The sequence below is a fragment of the Plectropomus leopardus genome, chromosome 13, assembly GCF_008729295.1.
Source record: "Plectropomus leopardus isolate mb chromosome 13, YSFRI_Pleo_2.0, whole genome shotgun sequence".
Taxonomy (NCBI): domain Eukaryota; kingdom Metazoa; phylum Chordata; class Actinopteri; order Perciformes; family Serranidae; genus Plectropomus; species Plectropomus leopardus.
Window position 1 is genome coordinate 12,484,220 of NC_056475.1, and position 23,529 is coordinate 12,507,748.

The following is a 23,529-nucleotide window of genomic DNA, read 5'->3' on the forward strand; positions in this document are numbered from 1 at the left end:
TCATCAACACTGGCTGGATCGAGCTCTGAGCAGCATACACCAGAGTGTGCAAACACACACACAGATTTGCACACAAAATGAAAAAAATACCTCCTGTCTGAATAATGCACTGTGCAAAGCAACAAGTTTCACTGACACACACACACACACACACACACACACACACACACACACACACACAGGCACACGCACACGCACATATCTCCGACTCACCCTCTCCAGGTCTTGTCGGAGGTGTGTGAAGAGTTTGAGGCGTCTGTAGAGGACGTCCTGCTCCTGCTGGGCCAAGTTGTCCACCTCATCCCTCTTTAAGGTCACCAGAGGTCGATTAAAGTTGGCCTTCCTCTTCATCTTCCAGAACTGATATAAGAAGTCCACCTGGGAGAGAGGACAAAATAATTTATTTTTTTTTAAATTACAATGTTCTAATGAAAATCAATGGACTGACATGTCAATTGCTTCTAATTAAAAAAAACAAGAAAATCCATTTTTACACTTGAAAATTTTACACAGGGAGAAATTGTCCTAAAAAAAACTGTTCTAAATGTACAAATCTCAGTCAAAAAATAAAAATTATTCCACTGAAGCTACTGGGTTTTCATTTTGTAAAATAATGTTTTCTCACAGTTGTACTCTTCCTTTTTAGTGAAAAAAGCTCTTGCCTGCAGCCAGAACCATATTTGGAAAGCAAAGGCCAGTTAATCTAGGCGAGCTCCAAACAAAAGCCTGTGATTTATCAGACAGTTTACCTGTGAATAGGGAGCACTTTATCTGATGCACTAGAGCCAGCACTCTAAATGCAACTCGTCAATACCACATCCAATTACATCAAATTAATTGTGGAAGTCTTGACTAATGATTAACTGTGCATTAAAATTCTGGGGAAAGATCAGAATGGAGACCTTATCATGTTTCCATTTGTTATTATTTTTTATTTTATGAGATTCTAAGCCAACATGAAAACATTGTAAAGTGCTTCATTGATTTATTGTGTTTGGTCAGACCAAGTAATATTTTCCAGCCAAGTACAAGAGGCTTCACTTACTTCATGTACAGAAATGGAACTTTCCATCTGCGTCACAGTATTTGCATATTTGTTGTCTATTAGCATGAACAAGTGTTGCTATTCTGACTCGCTTCATCAGAGAGTTGTGTGTCGACCCTGTCTGTGTGCTTAATACTTATGCTTTATTTATACCTGACTCACTGTCTGGGGGAGTAGGTTATTTTTGGTGCTTATGGAGGCATACAGTGAATTACAAGTGTGTGCTATTATGTCTTATCATTTCATATGACAAATCAGAGTTTTTCAGCTTACCTGAGAGATGGGCAACGCCAAGTTTTCGGCCACCTCCCTGGGGTCCACTAGTTGGTAAAACTCATCCTCCAGCTCCTGGAGCTTCTGTTTTCTCTGGCTCACCTTCTCCCTTTCCAGCTGGTCCCGCTCAGCTCGCTCCGATGCCGACACCGAAATCGGGTATAATACCGATCTTTGCTCCGGGTCGCTGCTGATGTTTGGCTGGTGCTGTTGGTCTGGCCGGAGCTCAGAACTGACGCCAGTGGTGGCCAACTCAGGTCTGGCTGCGCCGTGTGCTCCATTGGTGGTGGAAGTGGTGGCGTGGTTGCCGTTGCTCACACTGGTCAAACTGGAGAAGTTGTTGGTGGTTGCACTGCTGTTGCTGGCAGTGCAGCTGTGCTCCAGGCAGAAGGACTTGAAACGCACCTCGTCGTTCTCTGCCAGGATGGTCCTCATCTCCAGGCCGTGGTCGAAGGCGCACGTCACATGGAAGGCCACGATACAGGAGGGCATGGAGCACTGAGAGGGAAGAAGAGACAGATTATACAGTTAAGGACAGAGAAAAGGGGAAAAGGGACAAGAAGGAACTGCAGAGTGATGCAGGGAGCCGAAAGATGGATGACGCACAGGAATTACAAAGGAGAGAAAAAACAGAGAATGGAAGGCGAAACAGGGAAAGAGAAATCCCATTTGAGTGTGAAACAACTGCCTGTGGGTTCATTAAAATAAGGCAGATTGAAATGCCTGATAGAAAACAAACTGTTTTTGTTATTATCTTGGAGCGACTTCCCTTTGACTCTCACTTTCTGAGGAACACATGGATGTAAACACACACACACACACACACACACACACACACACACACTTTTTTCTTCAATTTCTCAGACACTTTGTCACAGCTATTTGTTTTAAAGTGTCATTTTCGGTCCATTTCTTGTGTTATCAAGGTTCCAATACAAGTGCAGCAAAGCAGAAAGACAAGCCAAGTCACAACAAACACGGTTCCCCCATTTCTGCTGACATTTCGGTAAGTTGGGATGTGTGTGTGTGTGCGTGTGTGTGTGTGTGTGTGTGTGTGTGTGTGTGTGTATCTCAGTGCTATCCATTACAGGTCATACTAAGAGGCGACCTCCCACTGAGTCCCTCCAGGCATGGTGTGATTTTGTGTGTGTGAGCCCTTGCGGCTGTGTGTTGTTGTCACCGTGTGCTCATATGTGCACATTTGTCAGCGTTTGCGTTTGTGTGTGTGTGTGTGTGTGTGTGCATGCAGGTCTGTGCTTGTACTTTTCAGAGGAGTTCAGCATTCAGCAGGATGGTGACTCTCCTCACTGTGTTGTTTATGTGCGTGGTGACAACAACCTGACTGATCCTACTGACTCCACCGTCTGGAAAACAACTTCTGTCTAACGTTTCTACAAACAACCTTTCCACCCTCACTCTCTGTCTCAACGGCTTTCTGCGACTAGAAAATTTCCACTTTAAAAGCAAAATATACAGCAGCTCTTTGGTAACATTAAAACTCTTACAAATAATGCTTAAAAGAGGCAAGCCTTACATCAAAAATTTAAAGCTTTTAGCTGATTTTACACATAATAGTAATAAAAGTGGGCAGTTAAGCTTATCCAGCAGTTATCCTCATGGTGTGTGGCCACCAAAGCGTTATTTCACAGCTGAAAATGCCAGGCCCTCCTCAGGAAACGCCCAGCTGGGAATGCTTGAGAGCGCTTTGGAGGTGCAGTGTTTTCTCAGCTGAGACATTTTGGTTGCGTCTGGTTGCTATGACACAGAATATTTGCGGAAATAAAAAAGTCGGCTTAAGGTAGAGTGCTTGCTCTGGATGATGGGAAGGCTGAAACACATGGGGGGAGAGGATGGACCCACCAATCTCTGAGGGTTCATGAGAGGAAACATATCTTACTGTAAAGACATACACACACACATTATCTGCTGTTATGAATGGCTGAGTAAAAAGTCACAGTGACGAGCAGCTGCTGTGTTTCACCGACAACTGAATGCTCTGTGCAAAATGCACTGTTAGTGTCTCGTTACTCTGCTGGTGTTTGTAGCATTACGTAATCACACGGCACTCCTATGCAATTAATTTCAAAAACACACTGGCCTCAGGAAAAAAACACTTCATTGGACATGATCCCTTATTCATGTATTATCTTGTTGAGAAAACCTTTAACAGGAATTACTTATTACTAAAGAAAAAGTTAGTAAGTAAGTAATCCTTAAGAGTGGTTGACTGGTATCACACTTTAAAATACTTCCTAATGTGGTTTATATGATGTGGCTAAAATGTAGAAAAATACATTTATAACTTTCAAGGCTATTATATTTTATTTTTGCTGTAATCACCTTGAACTCAGGCTAGTCGATGCTGCATTTTTCTTCATCACTCGCTGTCACACCCTCAACAACAATACACTGAATTTGAACTAAAATAGGTCATCAGTACATGAGGTAAACCAGTTTATCATCACAGGCGCATAAAATCTGTCTGTCTGCAACCTGAGTGTTGCTTTGAGGTCTACCTGTACTCCTTTTTTGTTTGGTAGGGACCACAATAAAATGCACAACACATAAGGTACGTTTCTGTAATTTTGTTTCTCAGTATTGAGGCCTAAAGATAAACAGAAACATCATGCTTGAACCTAAACTTACATCATGTCGCATATGAATGCATATGAATCCGCCACTCTTGTTGACCTGATCTGCAACAAAGTTGTCAATATAAAAGTGATCAGTTGTGTAAAAAAGTGTTCCTGTTGGAGATTATTCAGAGTAACTACTGTGTTTGGAAAGAGATGTGGCTTTTGAATCTTTTTAAAGTAAGTTTTTTAAAAAATTCCAAGTTCTTATTCTGTGTCCTTGTGTTAATTGTTTATTGTTGGAGGTATGTGTTTGGATTTTGGCTGGCAAAAACTCTGCCTATCCAAAGAATCTTGGTCATGGACCAATTGAGTCATTCCACCCTCATCTCCCTCATCCTGATCTAACAACACAGGTGAAGGACATGTGAAGGCAAACAGTCCATTGAAGCTCCATGATGCACTGTGTTGTTATAACCAGATCAACTTTTAGCGATTCAATCACATGTTAGGGATTTGATTTAAACCCCGCTTGTAACTAAACCCCCTCCACATGTTCTGTTTCTGTCACAAATATGTCTCGTTACTAGAGCTAAAAACTACAACTTCTGTTTCGCTGACTTCAAAGCTGCTTTCCCAGTGTTTAGTCTCTTGTAATATTGTTTGTTTTGTTTCTTTTATTGGTGAAACTTAACATCTCACCAATGTTTAGTCTTCATATGACATATGACTCATATCACAACTATTGATACATCATCTTGTTAAAAAAGTGGAGTTACAGTCCACACCGTATAGATCTGTTTTATCACTGACATCCCAAAATGTCAGAGTGAGCCCGCTGCAGCTGCTCTCACTTATTTGGTGTCAAAAGGCGAAAGGTTGAGCGCAGCGGGGAGTCTGCTAGATGTGTTGTTTGGTGCAGGACGAGTCATCGCAAAAAATACTCAACTGGCCTTTTCGACTGCACCTGCTCAGTTCTGGCAGGGAATAAGGTTGTTATCACTGCCCACGCCAAGTGATTTCTTTTAGGTGTTTGCAGATACCAGCACGTTGTTTTATTTAACCCTTTGCATAAGGTTACCAAGAAAAAAAAAGATATTAATCATATTTTTAATTAATCCTATTTTATTTATCAAACTGCTGAAAGTGGCATTTTGGATGTAAGTGAAAGTTAGATTTCCTCTAATGTACCTCTGCGACCAACAGTAGACTTTCCTCCCTGCTACAGTTTTTTTTCTTTTGTACAGAATTCAGCTAATATCCAAATGTCTCATCCCTATTTATATGTTTAATTATTAGGCACATTAAATACCTGTAAGTAGGAGTAAATCGCTTGATAAATATCTTATTCTTCACACTAAGGAAAGAAACTTTGTATACCTCGGTTGGTACTTTAGAGCAGTCATGATAGGGCTGAGAAACTGTCACAATACTTGAGTGCCGTGTTGCAATGTCTGTATTGCACTCCTGCAAGTGTTGTGATTCAATATTACAATTTATTGGAATTTTTGTTTATTTTTTAAACACCAGACCATCGGGAAAAGTTAAAACATACACTTCTATAGTCTGTATATCATAAAACGTATGTATAAAATAATGCACATCTCATGATTGTTTCAGTGACATCATATACATTAGCGGCATCAGTATATGATGCCGCTAACAAACAACTGTTTCACTGTCTTAATTTTAGCAATTTTATTTAGTTTGGCACATTGTGACCTTGATATAAGAAAGCTGTTACATGCAATTTTTTGTGTACTTTTTACATTGTATGTTTTATGTGGCATAGAATGAATAACAAGATATATTAAACTGCCATATTAAGTTGTCCCAGCTCATCAAGCTTACAGTTTTGCCTAGATAACAATTCATCTGTTGCAGCTCACAAAATATCAAAATTGCCCTCCTCTTGTCTATTTTGTTTTGTTCGATTTTAGTTTTTAAAATGGGTTTTTATTGTAGAGCTGGGTATGCAATGATTGGCTGAGCCCCTTGCCCCATTCTCGCTCTATCTCTCTGTTTAAGAGACCAAAATGAGACAAGAATTTGCGAGCTAGTTGGCTAGTCACCCCTTAGTCCCTTTGCCTCTCCCCGCTGCTGAGAGACTTATAATGGTGAAGAGAGCGGGTGGGAGCTCCAGACACAGATCTCACAGTCGCAGCTGCAGCAACTCAAATTCAGCCGGCGCAAACCACTGCAGTAAGAAAAAGTCTGGTGATTCTGCTTATTCAATTAAATATTGTTAAAAGAAAAATGCCTATGCTTAAATTGATTAATTTTCTTCCCACCCCTAATTCACAAATCTAATTGTTTTGTAGCTTGATAAACATGGGCTCTGGTGCGTTTCTGACGAGGACAGAATCCCTGCTGACTCAACATTCATATTCTTGATTTCTATGAATTTCAAACACACCTACGCTAATTTTTATTCATTATTATTTTAATTATCTTTGATGTTCGACACAGACGCATCTCAAACTGTTTTGATCTGTCTCAAAACAAACACATCACCTAAGACCCTTACTTCCCACACACATCTGGTGAGCATTTCTCAATTATTAAGTGGTGAGCACTGGACACAGGCTTATGAGGACGGCAGCAATTTCAATGCTTTTTAAAATCTACTTGAAAAATCTAGTTTGGCAGAATTTAAGAACTCAAACTGGTATACCTTGGGGTGGAAAAATCTAGGTCTACCTTTTTTATTTCTAACCCTGCCAAGTGAAGAAATCCTGATGAAATCATTGATTTTAAGACTTACAGTATTTCTGTGCCAATATCAACCACACAATTCTGAACCTTGGATAGAGAGAGAGTCTGACACCTGAGGAATATTGATGATTTGTTCGGCTATATTTTTATCTATTCATTTTCAAAACCTTTGATTTTCCCCAAACCTACAAACATTTTATGCCCAGTGGGGAATCTAAGCCTATTTTTACCCCCCGTGGACATTGATTTTTCTGATTTAAGCCTTTCATGTGGTGCCCTATATGGTGTTGGCCTACACTAACAACAGTGTGGCAACAGTGCGATCAGCTGAGCTAAACCATAAATAAGGACAAAGCAGAAGTCAAGTGCAATTTAAAATACTGTAGACCCCATCCACTTAGGGCAGAGGAAGACCATTACATGTGGTAAAAATCTCCGACAGCAGCGGACCTTAAATTAAGGGGTTTTTTTTTCATCAGGATGTAGGTTTACTTTAGGTGCGTTCAACCTGCTTTGTGTCACAATATGTGTATTTCATTTTATTAGAATAACTTTTCCCCAAACGTCTGTCTGTGTCCTTATTTTTTGAAGTAAGTGTAATTGATTTTTTTCTCTCTATGCTCCTATCTAACTCTCTTGAATAAAAAAGTATATTTTTTTTTAGAAAAAAATAAGTCTGCAATGTAAAGATTAAACTACTTAACATCCAGGTTTCCTGTTTTAGTCCCCCTCTTTGTGACTGTTAAAATCAGCTTATTCCACGCTGTATGAGAGAACTTTATACTGAATGTATTGTCATTATATTGCAGCATTTCATTGTAGCTATGTAATGTTTATACTTTTATACAAAATCACATGAGGTTCTTATCCATAGTCATAGTCTACCTATCAGTAGACAGTGCCATTACAAAAACTAAGTAATGTACTCCTATGGACAGAGGTGACAGCAAAACACATTTTAGCCACCCGAAAAACTGTAACAGTTTCCATGTATGCTATATTGGGAATATTTTCACTGCTTTACTTTTCTGTCAGACAGCCCATTCCAACAGGGAAGCAGTTAATGGAGGAAAGGAAAAACAGTAATTTTATCTCGCTGATCACCAGAGTTGCCGATCTACCACTGCCTCCATCAGTTACTTTGTTATTGTGCGACTTTGGTGAATCCAAACTAACCACATTAAACACCAAAGTCACTCAATAAAATAAAGTAATTAACTGATTGAGGCAGCAGTAGATCAGCAGCTCTGGTGTTTAGCGATGTTAAATGATGTTTTTTCATAATGGAGCCTGGCTTTCAAGAGAGCGGAAAACAGCCTCAGTTCCCCATCGAAAATTGCTGTCTAATGGCAAGGTAAAGCAGTGGAAAAATGCTGAAAATAGCCTACTCTTAAACTGATATTGATTTTTAAATTTTTTTATGTACATTTTTGGGGTTGCCAAAATATGTTTTGCAGCTTCCTCCATCCACAGCAGTACATTGCTCAGCTTCCTTGCCAGTACTCCTGCCTGCCTTTGCAAACTAGAGCCATGCCGACTGACATCTACTGTATGTAATACACTGACTATAGATCAGAACTTCATACAGCCCCACTTAAAAAGATCCAATCTATCCCTTTAACCCAAGAACCCCCACAATTTTGAGGTTGAACTGTTAAATAGAAATGCTCTAGATGTCTTGTGTTTTTTTTAACACATTACCCCTAAAATTCAACCTGGATTATTTGATATCTTGTAAACTTTGGGATCTCTACTGGGCTCGAAAGTAAAGCTTTGTATGTTGGTACAATCTTAAGTTGCATCGCAAAAGGTTTTAGCCAAATAACTGTAGTTTTAGCTGCAGTATTCACCTGCTGTACCTATTGCATGTCTACAAAAAAAAATTAAAGGCCTGCCATGTTCCTCTGTAAAGAAGACAAACTAACCATGAAGCTGAGGTACTTTCTTAATTAGCAGCTTGTGTCACCCTATCACTGACTCTCAGCTTTAACAAATACAGTACAGGTTTGACTGGTTGACCTTTCCAGTACACCTTCCTTTAATAAAGCACTAATTAGGAGTCTCATTACACTTGCAGAACTTGCAAGTTATTACAGGAAGTCATTAAATACAAAATATTTAGGTCTGAACACTGAGAGACACCCGAGTATCATTATTGGAGGAACTGCCAGCACATGAAAAGAGACTCAGCAAGGTGTCATTAGCCGAACGAAAGTTTGTTACCACCAAATTACCAAAAGATGAAATGACCAAAGACTTGAAGAATCTGCAGTGTGATTTATACTATAACTAGAATTTGTTGTATGCCTCCACAAACCACTGAATATACACCTACACTTCACATCCACGTCTGTGAAGCAGCACAGAAGATCTATACAATAACAATGTCATCACTTTATCATTGTATCCTGCTAGAAATTTGTGGGAACTTTTGTTCCAATTAATGTATGAATTCTTGAGTTATGGCCAAAAACATGTCCCGTGAGTTCACCGTGACCTTGACCTTTGACTACCAAATTCTAATCAGCTAATTCTTAAGTGACGCTTGTGCCAAATTTGAGGAAACTCCTCGATAGCCATCTTTAGATATTGTGTTCATGGGAAAGAGACAACCTCAAGGTCACCTTGACCTTTGACCACCAACTTCTCATCACTTAAGCCATGACTTGTGCCAAATCTACAAAATCCCCTCCAGGTGTTTTTGAGATAACACTTCTGAGAGAATGACATGGATGTAAGGTCACAGTGACCTTGACCTTTGATCACAAAATTTCCAGTCAATTCATTGTTAAGTACAAGTGGACGTTTGTGCCAAATAAAACATAAAATAATTTAAATTGTGATTTCATACTTTTCCATACATTAACAGCCTACACAGGACTCCTGCTGTTCAAGGTGCCGCATCGCGCTGCATCTCTACCTCGTGTGTGAGGTGGCAGCTCATCAGTGAGTGTGTTTGTACAGCCACCTGCCTCCAGCCATGGAAACAGGAGAGAGAGACTCATTCCCTGCAGGCAATTCTGGCTCAAGGACTTGCCGTTAATCTAAAGCATCAATAATGTGACAACAAACACCCCTCGCGCTGCACAAACAAGTATCTGGACACACTTGTAGGTACACACCTTCATATACATCCAGCACAAATGTGTATACAGCAAGCGTAGTGCTTTAGCAATCCAGTTCACCTTGGGGGCACTTTTAAAGCTGAACGGTCCACAAGCTAATAGCTGTAAAGTGGGTTGGTGTTAGTGTGTCAGCGGGGGGTTTGTTTGCGTACTCTGCAGCATGTTAAAGAGGTGCTGGGTTCAAATAAATCCCCCCGCACCCAGCGGGAGGCTAAGAACTATGATGATCGCTGTCGTTGAGAGATGTCAGTTTATGTCAGTGTGCTGAGTTTATCATTTGAAACTATTCCACAAGAGCGATGCTGTGCTTGTGTGCATGTACACGAGTATACTTCTCTGTGTGGGTGTGCCTGTAAGGCTTTATTTCAGAATGTACATCTCTCTGTTTGTCAGGATGAGTGGGTCTTATATTGATAATAATATTGAATTTCACACACAATTAAAACTTTCACTAATTTCCTTCAAGCTTGTTTTCATTCCAGCACCACCTCCAGATGATGTACATGCATGCAGATGGCATGAAGATTGGAATTATGATGAGATGAAGAAGAAAAAAGGAAGAAGAGGAGAATTTGAAATGAACAGTGCATTAGTTTGGCTCTTAATAGTGGAGGGCAGCTGTCAGAGCAAAATTCAAACATGACAACAGCATGCATGGATAGCAGAGTCCAAAATCAAATAAGATGATTATTACGTTCCTTTTTAAGAAAATTGTGACCAACAACTGCATAAAAACTGACAATGCATCTCAAATTGTTCCCACTGTACAGACATGAAGCCAAAATACCCTGGACACAGCCATTGTCATCTTGTGCTTTTGATGTTATTCGGAGCCCGAGTCTGCACAGTCGCAATCCCCATGGTATCAAGTTCACGCTGTGTCAACCAACTGCTAGCACCCCCATCGGCACACACGATTGTCAATCATAACAGCAAACCCCCCTTTAATGGCATCAAATAAGTAATTAAATCCAAACTTATCTGAAAAATAAACACTTGAAGAAATATCAGCTTGGTTAAAACTTCCTAAAATGATGGAAACAGTCTTTGGGAAAAATGTATTTCATGCGTACATTCATGTGTGAGTTTTGACCCTTGTCCCACCTGCAAACATGTTGGAGGCGGGGTTTATGACCTGTACTGCAGCCAGAGGGCTATCAGGATGTTTTGGCTTCATTTTTGGGGAGCTTTCATGTTGTGCATCTTTTTTATACAGTTTATGTAACTTTGGGACAATACACAGATTTGGAGATATTTTTTCAATCTGTTAAAAATACAATCTAACAAGCACAAGTGGGATGCTAAACGAAGGGTTAATTACCTATTTTAAGGTTAATGTTGACATAGCCATTAAGAGTAGGCAATAAATTGTGCTTTATCAGTGATCAGTCAATGTTTTAGGCATGATTATAGAAAAACAACCTGAAAACGAACAAGTAATTCATAGCAGATCTTAATTGGATATTGAGTGTTGCTCATATTTTCATTTAATTTTTTTCTGAGGTCACTTTTTAACAACCTAAGGCACAGTGGATTTAGTGATTAGTGTTTATGTGATGTACCTGTATGCAGGTTCCTGTGTGTTCTCGACACAGGCTGCAGGACAGAGCCCAGCGGCTGGCGGGGATGTGGGACACCTTGGTAATTGGCTCCATCTTCTCTGGACAGCCTATACTCACCTGCAGGGAACAGGAAGAAACATAAACATATATCTGATTACAACACAAAGCACCATTTGTGATAAAGTATCAAACAATCAACATTGTGTGAAGGTTGATCCTACTTGTTCATTATCATCCTAGGAACACGTGTGGCTGCTATGTTAACAGTTTCATCTTGATATTTTTTATCGCTGCAAAAATAATCTCCATTGACAGGAAATTTATCACCACAAATGTTGACAATAAATTATTAATTTGACTCACTGATTCACCAAAATGACAAACATACTCAGGTTCCAGTTTCTCGAATGTGAAAATTTACGGGTTTTCTCTGTTTCATATTGAAATTAAAAATATAAATTAAATATCTTCAGCCTTTGGAGTGTTGGCTGGCTAAAACAACCCATCTGAAGGCATCTTCAAGGGCTCTGGGATATCTGTGATGGGTTTTTTCACCACTTAAAATTTAAAATTTAATCTTGTAGTCGTGGTGTTAGATTATATCATTAACACAAATATGTAAAAAAAATAGCAGCTGGAGATTATGCTTTACCAATCTTTTTTAGCAAGCACAAAATCTCTGATTTGATTTCCGTCTTTATTTTGTAAAACGATCACAATTACTACCAAACCTTCTCCTGAATGATAATAATCAACCCATTGTGGCCAGAATAATAATTTCTTCAGCATCTTCCAATTCCAAAAGCCAAGATGTTGAATTAGAAAGTCTGTCCTTGGACCCAGAGCAGGGACACCTGTGCTCCTTGGAAAAACATGATTGTAAAACCCAGTGTGACTCACTCTCTCTGAGCGGTCTATTCAGAACGGCTTTGGCCCCCAAACCCTTTTCCACCAAATACAACCAAAAAGTCATTGACCTGTGCCAACCAGCGATGCAGAATAGAGTGGAGAGCACTCATCACCAAAGTGCCATTACTTCCTTCCTTCCTCCGCTGCCTGTTTCTTTCCAAAAACCATTCCACCTCTTTCACATTCACTTATTCTCATATTTGCGGCATTGCCCTCTTTCCTTGTCCTTCACACTTACATTAACAAGCTGACGACTGATTTCCGCAGGTCATGCCCCTCCCTCTCTCCGTCCACTCATCCTTTTATCTGATTTTCTGCTCCTCCTCTCGTTTGCTCACAAGCACATGGCCTCAGCTTTTTCTGTTATTATTGATGTCTTTTGTGCTGCACACTCGATCGGAGTAGGGGTCAATTTTCACTCCATTGAGGATGTCAATAGAAAGTGCAACTCAGACAATGATGCCACAGCTGTCACCGTCAATGTTCGCTTCTTTTACACGGCTGATGTGCGAATCGCTCGATGGCAAAAGGATTTTCACTTTATGAATGCTGTAGTTAATTGATTGGATGGTTCTCAACCGTGATGCCCACACATACAGCACATACTGTACACACAAATACACACTCTCAAAGAGGTTGCACATAAAACAATTGCTGCACTCCTCCTCTGTTGGTTTGTCAATACTCCAAAAGTCAGGGCTGTAGTTTTCCATGAGTGTATATATATAGCTTCTTTGCCACTGCACAAAAAAACACAAACATTCACTAATATCTGGCTTTTTTACTGAATTGGAAACAATCAGCATTTACTCCCAGATCAAATGACTCTGTAGCAGCCACAGGTATTTATTGTCTCCAGCCCCGATTAGCTTCCATTGGCAGTGATGGAAGTACAACACCCAGATGGACACACAAATTTTAGCCTCAGCACAGCCATGATGCAATGATGGGCTGCCAGAAAACGTCTGTCTGTCTCCACCCAAGCAGTACTCATCATCATCCAAATTATTCTATATCAAGTTTGAAAAAGAGCCTGAATAGGTGAAATAAAAAAGACACCACCATAACATTTTCATTGGCCTCCATGCTGCTTTCTACTGTTTACTAACCCATTTACTGGCCAGTCTATGATATCAAATGTGTCATACAAGAAACAAAATGTACACACACACACACCCCCACACACACGCACAGAAAAGACAGACTCTTTTGCTGCAGAGTTGTGTATAAAGCTCCCGTCTACTGGCTATGGGAGGGGAGTCTATTTTTAACGTTTTTCCTATGTTTACAAAAACCTGCATTCAGGTGCTAACTTTGGTGGGAAAGGGGTATCTGTTGGGGATGGGGGAAAAAATTGTTACAGCACAGTATGATGATATTTTGCTAGATAATATTCTATCCATACACAGACATATCATTTTGCCAAAAGAAAAATACAAAAATTATTAATACTGCAAATGCACGTTAACTTTTGGCAGCCAATTAGAACAATACAATCCTGCTTTTTATTTTGCACTAGATACATTTTGCTCCAATAAAAATGATGAAAATGAGATGAAAAGACTGAAAACTTTATCTTACTAAATAAAAACATGTTTACAAAGTTTTTCCTTAATTGTAGTTGAAAAAAGGGTAACAAATCGCAATGCAACTTATCACAATACTCAGAATATCACAAATATTTAATATTGTAATAAATTGCAAGGTGACCTAATTGTATTGTAATTATATTGTGTCTGGGGGCCTCTGGTGATTCCCACCTCCTAGTATGTGTGTGTAAGCACATGCAGGCCTTAAACACGCTCATTCCCTGATGAGCATATTCCAGCCCCAATTACTTCACATTTCAAAGGAAGTAGATGGAAAACTGACAAAATTTGAAATCACTTAAGTGGAAATGGGTGGAAATCACAGCATTAAATGAAAAGGCATTTTAAAAGAGGGACTTTTTGTGAATGTGTGTGTGTGTGTGTGTGTGTGTGTGTGTGTTGTGAAAAGCCGTTTAAAGAGGGACCTCTCTCTAGGGGTTGAAGGCAGAGGGCAGGCTGCAGCTATACACACAGCACCGCAGGGGGTTTGTATCGTTTGAAGGCTGGGTGGTGTGTTCTTGCACACAAACACACACATACACAAACATGCATCCAATCCAGCACTCTCTATGAATGGCACTCTCACACACAGTGCCTCTTTTCTGGAAATTTCCACTACTATCATATTCAGTGAGACTCTACTCCCCAGTGTTGTGATATGTGTGTGTGTGTGTGTGTGAGTGTGTGTGTTTATTTGTGTAGACGTCTGCTATTAACGCCTCTTTAGCTCAAGCACACGCAAACATCTATGCAAGGACACAAGCACAAACACACACACAGCACAGACATGCAAATTATCTTTTTTTTTTCTCTAGCCTTCCACGGTAGGAAGAGAAAACAAAAGCGAACGGAGCAACGAAAACAATTAGCCCAATCAAGGGTGACAGAAGGCAATTAGAAGTAAAAGGTTTGAGCTGCCAAAAGTCACTCTATTACTGAGGAATCTGCTGGTGGAGTGTGTTGCTGAATAGGCTGAAGACACATGACTGACTGTCTTAACAGTTTAAAGGTGTGTGCAAGGCATGAAGCAACATCCGTCCCTGAACTGCCAGAATAAGCACCTGCTTTACGTCCATTTGGAGCTTTCAGATGAGACGTTTCTGAAAAAGGTATCATCAAGACACATCAAGTGGAATGAGCGGCTGCTTGGCTGCACGCTTGACAAACAGGTTCCTTGTGAATCAATTTACATTATCTGCAGACTGATGAGAGCAGGGTCTTGACTGAAGACGCTACATGATATATTTTAAGCATTTACTGTAAACAAGGAAACACAAATTGAAGAAAAACTGACTGGTCTGAGTGTTTGTCAAAATCTAGGCCACATTTCCTGCTGTTGTTTGGTATATTTTTTTAAATGTCCTCCCATGCCATTTGAACACTGAAATATTTTTGGTTTTGCTGTAATTATTCCTCCTCTGAGCCAAAGCTAAAATGAGGCTTTAAAAGTCAGGGTTAAAAAAAATCAAATTGTGTTTCTGTGGTCTGCATTTCCTAGCTAATCTGCAATGTTGGGACAGTTTCTGGTATTACAAATAGATTTGCTAACCACAAAATGCTGCATTCACATGGATTCAGGCAGACAGCAAATAAGATATCATTTTATTTGATTTTATATCATCTTATTTTATTTTTAAGTGCTTTATTTAGCTTGACAAAGATAGAAAAATGAAAACAAATTATACAATTGTGCCAAATCAAGCCCTACCCTCCGCTACCACGCTCCACTCCATGGTCAATAGATAAAAAAAACTTCACAATGATGAATAAGTACAAAAATAAATAAATGAATACATTAATTAATTAAAAAATGTAGTTAGCATTTTGACAGAGTAGAGGAGGATGCTAAAATAAGGTGAGGTTGGCAGAGGATATAGGTTAAGGTTACCATAGATGGAATTGCTTTCCAAAATGTAAACTATGCCATCCTCTGTGAAGGAATTTATAACTGGATGTTATGTAGCTCCCTCACACAAGGAAAAAACTATCCGGACGATGAGGCGCTAATAATTTTGATGCAACAAAAGCTGGAATTATATGATCACAGTTTGAAATCCTATTGAGATATCACAAGCAAAGCTGACACATGGCATTCAATCAGCACAGAGGTGGGTGGAATACCAGGTAGGTAATATAATAAATGTGTTATAGTATACTAGATAACAAGCTATCTGGCTAGCTATTAAGTAAGGGTGTAAAACAAAAGTTTCATCATTACACGATATTATATTGATTCTTTGGATATCAATATGATATTTGCAAAAACCACACATTCTGCTATGATACTATTTTAGGGGCCTGTGATTGATATGAGACAATAGTACATTTCTTCACTGCCCTTTGTTTTGGCTGCTTACCATTATGGTGCTAGGATGCTTGCTATGTTGTGAATTTTAAGCAAGGAGATGTGCTCGAATAAAGACGGAGACACTGAGGTGCCATGGGAATTTTAAAATAAAGGTGTATCTTAAAGATTATGATATGTATTGATGTTTTCACTTTGCATCTATAATATTAGATCATTGATCATTAAATCTGTAAATCTAGCCAGATCAGTTGTTGAATCCCTTTAATTAACCATCACCATGGCAACATCATCCTACATGTTTCATTTGCCGTGCCGTGGCTTTTTTTTTTCACGCGGTGTCCAGCAGGTTTTGTCCATCTACCATTTGCCTGAATCCATTTTAATGCAGCATAAACCCTGTGCCTCCCCTTGGGTCTTACCTCAGGGATCCATAAGGCACAGCTGACGTGGACCCACTTGGTTCCACTGCGGGTGGGCTTGAGGGCCCCCCCTCTCTTGGGGCAGAGCAGACATTTGGGTTGGACTCCCAGAGCGCAGGTCCGACACAGCCAGTTCCCCTGGGGGACCTTCAGGATGCCATAACAGGCCTGTGACAGGGACAAAGAAAAAAAGACGTTAGGACAGGTGAGACCTACAAAGAGAGACACTTTATAGTATCATATATGTTAATTACTTCGCTTAAGAAGAGAGGGTATGCACTTTCTGTTATTTTGGGACAAAGCCAGGCTCATTGTTTCACTGCTATTTCAAGACTTCATACTTAGCTTTCTGGATTCTATCAGTAAATTCATAACTAGTGGACATCTACCTACTGGCAATAAAACAAATAAGTGTCCATCCCAAGATTTTATGCTATTCCTTTAACATTTTGCCCAATAAGACTTTGGAAAGTTGTTAAGGAAAAAAAACGTAATATTAAAAGAGTATACAAGACAGTTAATGCTTTCAGTCCACTATAAAAATCAACTTGGAGCAACTGGTGATGTGCCTTTGAAACACAATCTGTTCCAGTCAATATTTACTGTTATCACCTTTATTATTTCATCTTTCTTTGTTAAAGCCATCTGAGCTTTGATAGTCAGCTTTTGTGCATTCACAGGCTGTGACATCAGGAAATTAAACCCAGATCACACACAGTGAATACACATGGACATTGTGAAACAGACAACAATTTGGAGGTTTGAATAATCCCAAAAGCACATGTACAGTATGTTTCTCACTTTTTTGAATTAATAAATAAGTAAGAGACTGGAACCAGACTGGAAAGAACAACGTTTTACAACAGGCTGGATTTGAACTCAGACAGGATTTTAACCAGCTATGCCACAAGTTACCCCATCATCTTGTTTTCATGTCAGAATCCCCAAACCTTTTATTTCTGTAAGCAGTATACTTTCAGTGGTTTTCGCTTCTAAACGGACAACTTGTGGAGTAATTACATTCTGCTGCTTATTTCTTCTGTCACATAAAATTTGCAAATTCACAAATTTCAAAGTGACACATGGCAAAACACTCAGATTTGTCTCATTTCACAGCTCTTTCGATGTCAAGCTCGCTGCTGCTCCGAAAATCAAAAGAACGCCAAAACACTGTTAAACAATCCCTTTACATATTTTTGTCCCACCCAAAACTTTTCTTTGGACCAGAATTACAATGACCTACGGACGCAAGACATTTTCAAAATGCCACTTAGTGTTGTTTTAAAAACACAGCAGGTTATTGTATCATCAGCACTACACCCATTTCCCCTTCCGCTAACATACGGTGGTGCCCTGAATGTTTCTCATGCCAGCATTATACCTCACTGACTTTTATTTGATAAGATTCAGTGCCCACAGTCAGAGACAGAGAATGATTTTATTGTTGGATATAATTTACTGTCTGGACGTATCTCTGTTGTGGGGTGTGAATCATTCTTGACATCAATGTCTCCTCCATCACTATAACATCTACGTCAGATCTATCAGATTTCATTTCTAACAGGTCAAATCATTCTATGTTTTTTTTTTTGGTTGAAGCCCAAAATAAATTTCAAGGCCAGAGCCCCCCTGAGCATCCCCAAACAAAATTTAAAGACCGACTGCTGCTACATTCAAGCCAGGTCTCAGTATGTAATCACTCACATTACTCTACAGGAGGGAGGACACATAGCATGTTATATGACCACAAAAAAATTGAACACGACGTATAAGAAGAAGATAAAATACCGAAAAGGTACAAAAACAAACTCTGCACTGACAGGAGGAAAGAAAATGAGACATCAAAGTCTCCGTCTTCATTAACAGCAATTAAAGCTCTTCATTGATCAAAAGGATTTTACTGATCAAACAAAACGCTTCAGTAAGAAGGGGCTGTTTTTCTACCTGCTGAAGGTTAAAAAGGCCGCCTTAGAAGGAAAGCAACAGTCAGTGTTGAATGTGTTCACCCCATAAAGGCAAAAATATTACTAATACTCCTCCCAATTTCTTTCACTGATTGTTAATTTTGTTTCTGTGCCACGCACAGTCCACTACAAAAGAACTACAATCAAGCCAGCCGCAACCATCTCACCAACATGAAAATATGCTAGCTTTAAATTGGATATTCAACAGACATTTATTCCAGACCCAGGAGCATCTTCTTTGTTTCACTTTTACCAAAAGTTGGCAGCAGGAGGCTGAAAAGCTCACCCCTCAGACCTTGCGTTTACAGCTCCGGGCTTACACTGACCCTCAATTGTATAATGAATTAGCCAAATAAGCCAAGGTAACAAACCCGAAACTCCTATCCCAAAATCCGGGGACTGCAAAAAAGCAGAGACACATATAAAGTACACATAGTGAAACTATGATAACCTAAACTGTACCAAAAAGATTTGTCCAAATGGCATCAAAATATGTTTTTGATGTGGCCGTTTTCCTACTTCTATGGTCTTGTTAAAACAGTCACATAAAAAAAGATTTTAAGACAGCAGTGTTTCTTTGACCAGCTGTCAGTGTTTCAGCAGTTTGGTTGAATTTTGCTGATCTTGCCCTGCTGGTAGTGAGTGGTTGGCTTGGAGGTAAATTACTGCCACCCATAAATTTGGAGCATCTAGCCAGGCATTACACATTGCCCCTTTGAGCTGATCCTTAAATAAACTCAGTAATTGTCAAAAAAAACAAAAAACATCCTAGTGCATGAAAGACATGAAAGATTTCCAAATTTTGAGACTGGGATGATCTCGTCATCCTTCTGTCTCTAAATTAGTCCACTTTTAGGTGAGAGACCAACATGAGATTTGGTCTGCAGTTGGAGGCAACTATTTCCATCCAGTGTCATAACAGCAGGTAAACAGGGGCAGTCTGATGACACTGAAGGTGTGTAAATGCCAACGGGGCCGACAGAACAATTAACACTATGTCACTGTGTAACAAACACAGCAGCAGTATCCTCAAGCCTCAGGTTGTCACAGGAAGCATTTGTGAAATTGCTACAATACGTGTACTTTCATGCAGCTGATAAATGAAGTCTGAGGGGGAAAAATTATGTGGAGCTGCTGTGAGGAAAACAAAACCTTGTCTTTGAACAACCTTGATTTTGTATTTATGCTTTCAGCAGTTTTTTTTTCCTCAGAGTGACTTTCTTAATGTGTGAAAAAGTTTTTAAAAAGCCAAAAGAAAAACTTAAAAATACATGCACAAACACATATTCTTCAACAGAGTCTCTTAACCCCTAATTTCTGACCTGATGAACGCAGACATTGCACTTGTCACAGAAGACCATCTCGTTGCCGTCCTCTCCCTCTGGCGAGCGGCAGACATCACACACCACGTCTTCATCATACTCGATGCCCAGACCTTCCTCCGTCTCGATGGCCTGCCGCATCTTCTCCTCACACACACTTTCCAGCTCGACCAGGACACACTCCATCGTCAGCTCGTCCAGCTCTGGTAATGCTGGTGGCGAGAAGGCAGCAAGGACAACTTGATTAGGTTTCGTTCATCCTCAACCAGAAGATCAAAACCAATCATCCAACTGTGGTAAGCAAGGAAAGATTGGGATGGGGAGGATATTTTAATGCAGATCTTCTCTACTGTTGAAAATAAATTTAAAAAAAAAAAGTGTTGAAAGCAGATGGGAGCGATGAATATTTGAGAGAATACTGAGCCTGTACAGAGCAATTAAAACTAAGAGTGCAGTAACAGGGTCAATGCTCGGAGGCTTCTTTTACTTCTTGTTATCAAGAAGGATAACAGTAACGGGAAGCTGCTCATAGAAAGCTTAAAATGAGTGAGCCAATTTACCAAATCCCAGTTATTTTTGGCCAAAACACGTTGTCTCACACTTTAATTGGAAATGCTCACAGCTTTCCTTCACATGTGCACCTCGCACAGGTCACTTTCTGTTTTCCCTGGGCCAGCTTTGGATGAAATGTGCAGAAAATTAGCTGCAGGATGTGGGAGTTTGCGGAGCTGCAGTTAACTATTTGCTAACCAGGGAGAAGCAGAGAGACGCTACATGTGCTCCATCGCTACAAGCCCATTCGCTATCAAAGCCAAAAACAACGAGATTTGTCATTAAGCCCTTCTTGCCGACAGCTCAGTTCACTGTGCCAATACGTGTCGGCATTAGTATTCCTGCTCCATTTGCATCTCAAAGTAATGCCTTGCTCTAAGGCTGCTTAATAGTTGATGAAAACTGATTTAACTGGCAAATGCAAGCTTTCTTCCTCATAAAATATAAAGTATTTGAGGTACCAGGAAAGTAAACAGTCTGGTTTCCAGGATGGTGGCAAACAGATGTGGAATATTATTATCTCATTAAATGCAACAAAATTACAATGATTATACAAAATGGGTAACGGCAACGCATTAAATCTAGTATGAAAAAGTATCATTTTTTCCAGAAATAAAGATGATTATTTGGATAACTTTTGAAAAGCAGAGCAAAACATTTTAGATGATAATACTTGAAAAATGTAATATGGCACAAATCCTGATTACAGTCTGTGAATGAAGAACATGCCAACACAAATCAAGTTACAATCTGTAGAGTCGAGTAAATCTTTCACAGCCACAATGTCTGAATTTTGTATTTACATAGAAATCATTGAGTGGGTTATCATCTCTAGATTCAGCATTGCCTCTTGTTGCCTCTCCCAAATTCTCCAACACGCAATAAAGAAACTTCTGCTGTCCTAAAATCTGTATTTAAAGATTTTTTATTGATTCAGTTGATGGATCAGAATTCAGCTGGGTCTTTTTTGGCTGAGCATCCTGTCACTATTATTTATGTAACTCAAACCTTTTCCATCCAAAAATAAAATACATTTAAAAAAACAACTACTTTATTTCGTGGTTCTTGAGCATCTTGTTACCAACAGGGTTGATTTACAACTTGAGCTGTAGATGTAAAGCTAAGACACAAATCCAAACAAAACACTGTTACACTTTCAAATGATGTAACATAAACCTCAATATGAAAGTGAGCACCTGCTGCTGATGTTGAAAACAGATCAACTTTATTTTTTTTTAACTTTACTTTTATTATTTTTTTTTTTCATATATTGGTCTTGAATTTGGACATTAACAAAAGCTTTGGCATGAATAAAGAAGTAAAAAGGAACTGCGTGACTGTAGATATTGTGGATTTAGAAGCGGCTTTTGAAGCAGAAGAGAAAAGGGAAGTAGAGTTAGATATTAACCTGCTGTGACATTTACATCATGAGCTGGACACACACAGGCGGGGAAGAAACAACACTACCAATCACACACGAGTGTGTGAGTGTGTGTGTGTACTTTCAGTGTATTTGCTTATTATTTATCTTCTGTGCGTATGTTTCTGTGCTTGTACATATGACCGCTGTGTGCACATGCAGGTGCACATTTATCATTGGGTGTATGTGGTCCTGACTGCTCTTATCTGTCTGAAAGCAACATAGCGTCCAGTAGCGCTTTTCAATACACATTTGACTCTGCACATCAGCCCAGCGTAGCAAGGATTTGTTTTGATATAACAGTACTACCTGCTCGAAAAGTGTGTTTTTAAACTGATTATGCGCTTGTGTTTGTGAATGAAAAGAACATTTTTCTGTTTGCTCAGCGTTATTGTGATCACAAACTTCCTTGTACTGTTGTATGAGTTTTTAGATTTGTCTCAGCGTTGCATTAATGTATGCCAATCCTCTCCAGCTTGTTAGCAATGTCCTGCCAGACCTTCTCATTTCTTGTTGCACCAGCCAAGTCACCCTGCAAGGTCCTCTTGCTCCAACAGCAAGCACGGCTTGTATTTCATCCGCAGACCTAACACTTTTCACTTTCTTTTCTCTCTTTTTTTTTTTTTTTTTTCAATGCAGCTGATGAAGTATCTGCTATGTCTGGCAACAGCAGCAGAAGCTGATTCATGTCAAGGTTGTCTACAGGTATCAGACACTTTAATTTAATCCTTTTTAAGACATTTTTCAGATCAAACCAAATTTAAGACTGGCTTGTGGACGAATAATCTTTTTCTTTCTACAGCATTGCAGGTAAGAAAAAACACAAGTAAAATATAGTGTATGTGGTCTTGTGCAGAGGTAGGTTTCATGTAGGAATATGGTTGATGGACTGAGTTAAAATTAACCTACATTTTTTCTACAGGTAAGTGCAAGTATAAAGTACAAAGCCAGTTTTAGATTCAGTAGTCGATTTGTAACATCATAAATATGGAAAAGGAGAAAGGAATTTAAAATTGATTAATTAAACTAGACAAAATGTTTGTGGCAACTAAGACCTCACAAATTTAAATTTAGGAACCTTTTATGACTTTTAAGGCCTGAAATGTATTAAATTAAGGACATTTTGAGACTTTTAAAGGACCTGCAGATGTCCTGATGTCGCGGAATCATTGCTGAATGTCGAGACTGAATAATAACGTAAATCAAAGCAAAATGGTTTGAAGCAGCACAGCCAAAAGTGCCAAACACACACACTCAAGACAGACACATAGACTGAACTGTTTCCTTCACATTTCAGTATTTCCCATTACTTTATTTCTGCCCATTACCCCTTCATTCTGTGCCTTCATGTACTTTGATAATCCCAATCAACATAGTTTATGAATCCATTATAATGCCATGAAGCCTGGTGTCCCAAACCAAGTGTTTTCTGTATTACTACTGACACACAATTGTACGCATGTACACATTAAGTGGAGGACTGAGATAGAAAATGCTGAATCATCCCATGACAAGTCGAGAGCCATAGAGTCTCGCCCAGCAGAACCAATCAAACGTCTGTTTGTTTGGTCTAGCATTGAAGGTTATGAGAAACAACCCGCCTCTGCTCCAGCAAGAGCCTGTGTGTGTGTGTGTGTGTGTGTGTGTGTGTGTGTGTGTGTGTGCGCGTGCGTACGTGCGTGCACACGCGTGTGTGTGTTTGAATTAAGGAGAATATGTCCCAGAAATAAAGGCCTGAAACCCCAGCGGGGAT

General features: G+C 39.5%; 1 protein-coding gene across 1 annotated transcript in view; it reads right to left on the reverse strand.

Moving 5' to 3' along the window:
- jade2 (jade family PHD finger 2) overlaps window positions 1–23,529 on the reverse strand; it is a 211,139-nt gene that overhangs the window by 72,467 nt on the left and 115,143 nt on the right. Inside the window, exons 6-10 of the mRNA XM_042499142.1 lie at window positions 19,805–20,016; window positions 16,519–16,686; window positions 11,294–11,410; window positions 1,319–1,816; window positions 214–378 (exon numbers count right to left, since the gene is read on the reverse strand). Coding sequence (XP_042355076.1) covers window positions 214–378; window positions 1,319–1,816; window positions 11,294–11,410; window positions 16,519–16,686; window positions 19,805–20,016 — 1,160 coding nt within the window. The remainder of the gene's footprint in view (window positions 1–213; window positions 379–1,318; window positions 1,817–11,293; window positions 11,411–16,518; window positions 16,687–19,804; window positions 20,017–23,529) is intronic.